The sequence below is a fragment of the Vigna angularis genome, chromosome 10 (genome assembly GCF_016808095.1).
Source record: "Vigna angularis cultivar LongXiaoDou No.4 chromosome 10, ASM1680809v1, whole genome shotgun sequence".
Lineage (NCBI taxonomy): Eukaryota > Viridiplantae > Streptophyta > Magnoliopsida > Fabales > Fabaceae > Vigna > Vigna angularis.
Window position 1 is genome coordinate 3,106,963 of NC_068979.1, and position 5,973 is coordinate 3,112,935.

The following is a 5,973-nucleotide window of genomic DNA, read 5'->3' on the forward strand; positions in this document are numbered from 1 at the left end:
TTAGGAAAAGGAGAATGTATAGAAGCCAAACGAATAAACGCATGTATCCACTAGGCTACTAAACCACAAATCCTAAAATTAACGTTTCAAAAATAAATTTCATACACTTTATAATTTTACCTTGAAGAAATATTTTAAACTAAAGACTATCTTAGTATTTCTGTTTGCCAGCTGTAGCCATGTTTTAGGGCACAGATTACTCATTGATTGTCAGTTTTTGTATATTGTATAAACCATGTCCACAAAGGAAAAATAATTGTATTAATTGCATTTGCATTTGTAAACGAAACCCAACATTTAAGCAAAAAACTGTAGGTAGATGTAACGTAGCTTCCCAAACTTTCGATGTTACAACTATTTCTTTCTTAGTAACGGTATTTGACAGAGCTCCTTTTATATGAAAATTTATTCTCTTTTATGGTTTCCAAAATTTCCTCTTTCTATATCTCTTACTTTAATTATAAATTAATTGACAATAAACAAAATAAAAAAATTTAGTCTTAATTACAAAAAAAAAAATCAAATCAAATAAAACATTAATTATAATTATTGTTAAAAATTTTGTCAAATTTTAACATCATATCTTTCGCTTTAATAAAGAAACTGACGCAACACTAAAAGTTATTTCTAATTATCATCAGAAATATTACTTATTGGCATAATATTAATTCAAATTATTATCATATTAAAAAATATACCAATATTTTAAATATTTTAAAATTATTTTTTAGTGATACATCTTGTAAAGGATATGAAAAGTAAAGAAAGAGTAAAGATATGGATAAAACTCTTAAGTTCTTAAACTAAATTAAAATTTAAAAATTATATATATATATATATATATTATATTAATAATTTGTTTTTCTTTATCCATCATTAATTATTATTTTTTTATTTTATTTTTTATTTTTATTGACTTACCAGAACAAAATTAGGTGTTTAAATATTAAAAACAAAATAGATGAATATTGATTATTCCGAGCCAAGAGAAATTCGCTTCATAGTTGGTAATAAAGATATATACAAGTACATTAGAAAATACAATGGATGAGAAAAAAACTGCTTTGGAAGTTATATTATACAAAGAAAGTAAAGGTAAAGAGATTAGCCATACATTTCTATAAACAAATTTCAACAATTATACAAATGTAGAGAATTATACCACACGATTAGCTTAAATTTGTCCTTGCCTCACAGTGCTAAGGACTTCCTCTGCATTGAAGGGGAAGATCGTCCAACCACGAATCATCCATAAGTGGGGGCAAACATTCTATCTCAGAGGGCCATTCGCAGCTACAATCTATTTCATCATAGATAACGGCCCCAGATTTTGCTTTCCTACGTCGGAAAATGGTTTTTAACCAAAGATTGCAATGCACAAAAACCAAATCACTGAATTTTTCCAGCTTCACCCTGTTGTGTTTTTTGTTATGTATGTTTTGGAAAGTACTCCAGTTCCACCTGTACCAAAGGGAACTACAAGGTTGGCTAAGTATCCTCATTGCAGCTTTCTGAAGCGTTGGGATTTCATAACCATAACTAGTCCACCAGTCCCCTGGACATCCATAATAGTAAATAAGCAAAAGCATGTCAAAAGACCAAAAACGCAAGATGCTTGATCAAATGAGAAAAGGAAACAGAAAGTCATCTCAAATATAAAACAACACATTCTTTCAAAGAGCCATACCAGGGGCATTTAGTGTTCTTCCCAAAATAGCAAATTCAGTCCCAAGTGCACCCTCGGCGTTGATGTAAGTAGGAAGTTCTTTGGTAATTTCCATTTTATCTTTATCTGTAGTTGCCAACCTGAGCATGGCTTCTTGAAACCCATTCCTCATCCTCAAATCTTTCTTCAAGTTTGGATTGTAAGAAACCGAAGGGTTAAGAAATGCAGCCGCAGCATGCAGTGATGAATGAAGTTTCATATTCCATCTTCGATCAATAACTTCCCAGATTGGGAGGTATTTCTCTTCGACTCCCTTATAATAGGCCTTGATCACAACTTTTGCACTCTCCATTCCTTCATATATATAACCCATAGCAGGCATATCCCCATCAACCATCCTTAGGAGTTTAACCAGTGGCTCAGAAACACTCACAGCTTCATGCGCATGCTTCCAAAATCTATCCGAATATAGCAATGACTTAATGGCTTGTGCATCTGGACGTCTGCTATACATGGAAGACAACCATTCTGAATGAGAAAACATGTGCTTTAAATTATCCTCCTGCATCACTATAGATCTCAAGGAAAGGAAATTAGTGACAAATCTAGTAATTTTTGGTCTGATTAATTCCTTTCCACCTGTAAACTTTCTCATTATATTCAGAATCCAGGCATGACTATAAATGTACTGTGTGATTGTCTTTGCATCTTCCAGGACTGTGATAACCCAATCTTGTCTACCAATATCCTCTAACATCTTATCTATACAATAAGCGACACAAGGAGACCAAAACAAAAAACTATACCTCGCTGTGAGAAGCCTTCCAGCACAAACATAACCAGCACCGGCATCTGTCATAACCTGAACAACATTTTCTAAACCAACTTCCAGAACAACTGACTCCAAAAGCTCAAACAAGTAAGTACTGTCATCTTCATGACCTGAAACATCAACCGACTTCAAGAACAACGTTCCTTTTGGGCATGCAACAGAAAACACAGCAAGTGATCCGATCCTACCATCAGACCAGTTATCACATAAGACTGTGCATCCTGTTTCTTTCCACTCATCCCTGTATTTTTTATAATCATTGTGAATATCAGCTTTCACTTTTTCTAAAAGAGTAGACCTTAATTTCTCATAAGTTGGTGCTTTATAGCCGACACCACACTGAGCTATAGCGTCCACCATATCCTGATAATACATGGATTTAGCAGCACTTAAAGGAATAGAATTCTGGAAGAAAAATATGGCAAGTTTTCTATCAGCATCATCCTGCTTTTGCATTTTACCATCATCCACTATTGGCTGGGCACATGGCGAAGGAAGTGGAAATAATAAAGATGGACAAGCAATACCATTCTGTCCACTATACCCATGGCTATGGTGCAATCCACCACTAGCAGACGAACTATTCTGTTGACCATTTGAAATAGCAGCTAGATCTGCCTTATGTTTCTTGGGAGTTTTTGGTTTCTTGGGTGTACTTAATATACTTTGAATATGGTCTCGTACATCAGTTGGAACTTCGGTGCATGGAACAATATCTTTGTTTTTAATTTGAGCCAAGTGAAATTTCATCCTGTATACACCTCCACTGAATTCCCTTTGACAATAATTACATCTGACCTTTTGTTTAGTTGCGTCAACCAGGACACAGTGTTCCCAACAGGCATCTCTTCCACGGACCATTATCTTAAAATGCACATTGACTCAATAAGATTGTTGTAAAATCTTGTGATGTTCAAATAAGTTCAAAATATGAACATGGGAAAGGACTAAAAAATTACTGAAGACGAATCACCACTAAGTAAGCCCAACAAGATGGATGTAGTGAATAAAATGGTGTATGATTTATTGTAACAACCAAATTAATATCAGTAAGTAATCTAACGCATTAAACACAGCATAACAGAATCTTACGATAACCATAACATCTGTCTACGACGCAAGCAAACTTCATCTTGCTCTAGGATAATCAACAATAACTTTCAGCAGTACTACAAACAATGGAACCAAAATTACAATAGTCAAACAAAAGAAGAAATCTACGGTGTGCTTCCTCGTTCTGTAAAGAATAAAGAAGACTATAGGAAGAGAGCAACATTGAGAGAAGAGTCATTGATAACAAGCAAATAGTAAGAAGATTAAAATACATCCAATTGTTTTACAACCAACTGCATGCCTGCTTTAAAGATTGGTTCAAATTAAGAGATCAATATTAGATCTATCAAGAGAGGAAGTTCACTGGAAAGACATAAGACTTAAAAACAGTAATAAGACCCGAATCCAATCACATAAGGATTAACACTACTTTCAATCAAAAACCTTAAGACAATAGTTAATGGGTTTTCATTCATTTTCTCATTTCTATTTAATGTGATACTTAAAGTCACACTTGGATTTCCAACAATTAACTGATCACAAGTGCAAGTATTGCATGTCAATTGTCTTCTTGCTCAAACAAATGTGTTCGAATTAAGTGCCTCCCACTGATCGGTGAATGTCTTGTATCTAATTTCAGTTCCAAATTCCAAATTGCTCAATCTCAAGCAAACCCGTCTGATAAATTTGATTCCCGTTTTCCCTCCCATTTGACCTTTCCAAAAGTGACAATTCTCTACAATCTCAAGCATTAGATTATAGGATATCTTTGCTATTTTGAAACAAAGAAACAGATTTGACGAGATACTCTCAACCTGTTATTGATTACATAGATATCCTTCCCAGTAAGGTGGTAGGAGAGAAATGGTGGGGATGAGCACGTCAACAACACAACATACTTTGCATTCTAGCAGTCAAATGTGAAAGATCCCAAGTTTAGCAATATACAACTTAGATTATACGTGATCCAGGGTCACATAAACTCAGCAAACAAAAAATGAACTTTGAGTTTCATAACAACAACAATAATAACTACCAGAAAAATATAAATTCGCATTAGCTTGTAAAGATTCAGAATCACCTAGGGTTGCACAAGAACCTGAAGGAATAAATAAAATCAATAACTTTGTCTTTTGGTTAACACTCATGATTCATTACAAGGAGACACTCGATCTCACGACAGGTAAAAAATCACAATATATTGGCCTAAATGGACAAAATCCGTTCACATCGAAAGTGGAAAAATGGAAAAAAGAAATACAATTAGGTGTAAATAGATAAGCAAAAAAAAAAAGTTCCAAGGGGCAATGAAGCACATAGACAAGATAAGATAAGATGCTGAATTCGTGAAGGAGATAAATTACCCGGAGGATCTCAATGCTCAGAACACAAAAGCAGGGGGAGCTCAGAGGCCTTAGGTTTGAGAAATTGGGGTTGGTGAGTTGAAGAAATTGAAAGGAAAAAAAATGGCTATATTGGTGTGCAACTCTTGGAAGAGTGGGGCAGTTGGAAGAATGAAAGGAGTAGGAATGGGAGTGTTTGGATGAAGGTGAAATCACAGGATTTTCAGAGTTTGTTGGTCCCTGGTTAACTGAAAATAATGTCAGAGCTGTTAGTTTAAGGAAATTGTACTGTCGCTCTTCCTGTCACTAGATCTTTCAAATCTTAGGGTATGCTAGTATCAGGTTTTTCAGATTAATGCTTATTTTTTTGGAGACAGTTAGATAAATGATTAAGGCTGTGTTCGTTTGGAGTGATTTGGGGGAGATGATTTGGGAGAGATGATTTGAATAGATTTGAGTGGATTTGAGGGTAATTTTTTTGTTGTTTTTTTTGAGTGGATTGGTGGGTAATTGAGAGTGGATTTGGAAGTAAAGTTTGTGAGAATTAGTGTAGGATTTGATTGATGCGATAGATTTTAAAAATTAGTTTAATTGATAAAAATTAAGGATTACCAAAATGCCCCTAGTTATAAAAGTAATATAAAATGTTATTTATAAATGTTATATTTAATTGTAAAAATGTTTATAAAGAAAAAAAAATTATGAATAATTTATAAAATTAATGTTTAAAAATTAAAAAAACTAAATAATCAATTTTTTTTAATAAATTAGAAAACTAAATAATCAATTTATTAAAAATAAATTAGAAAATATAATAATCAATTTATTAAAAATAAATTAGAAAATATAATAATCAATTTATTAAAAATAAATTAGAAAATATAATAATCAATTTATTTTTAAAAAATTAAAAAATATAATATACTTAATTTTATTAATATTAAAATAATTATTAAAAAAACTTAAAAAAAAAATCAGAAATCGCGTAACCGGTTACGAAAACACGTAACCGGTTACGCGAACGCGTAACCAGTTACACGAACGCGTAACCGGTTACGCATTTCCAGCGTTTCTTAACT

The 5,973-nt window shown here is 32.9% G+C and overlaps 1 protein-coding gene across 3 annotated transcripts; it reads right to left on the reverse strand.

Moving 5' to 3' along the window:
• Positions 1-981: 981 nt before the first annotated feature.
• On the reverse strand, positions 982-5,251 carry LOC108335996 (uncharacterized). Of its 3 annotated transcripts, none has more exons than XM_052869463.1 (3): positions 2,473-5,251; positions 1,688-2,169; positions 982-1,555 (listed from the first exon to the last, which is right to left on the reverse strand). In XM_052869463.1, exons 1-3 carry the CDS (start codon positions 3,357-3,359, stop codon positions 1,200-1,202), a joined length of 1,725 nt encoding a protein of 574 aa, XP_052725423.1. In that variant the 5' UTR covers positions 3,360-5,251; the 3' UTR covers positions 982-1,199. The 3 variants fall into 3 exon arrangements, with proteins under 3 accessions (XP_052725423.1, XP_017427755.1, XP_052725422.1); XM_017572266.2 differs by having other exon boundaries at positions 1,688-3,362; positions 4,916-5,250; XM_052869462.1 differs by having other exon boundaries at positions 1,688-4,458; positions 4,916-5,250.
• Positions 5,252-5,973: the final 722 nt, after the last annotated feature.

Bases quoted from the DNA above. Each gene is read 5' to 3' on its own strand.
- LOC108335996 (XM_017572266.2), bottom strand. From the start codon at position 3,359: ATGGTCCGTGGAAGAGATGCCTGTTGGGAACACTGTGTCCTGGTTGAC. The intron at 1,556-1,687 runs GTATGGCTCTTT...ATGGATGTCCAG, and splicing joins AAGAACACTAAATGCCCCTG to GGGACTGGTGGACTAGTTAT.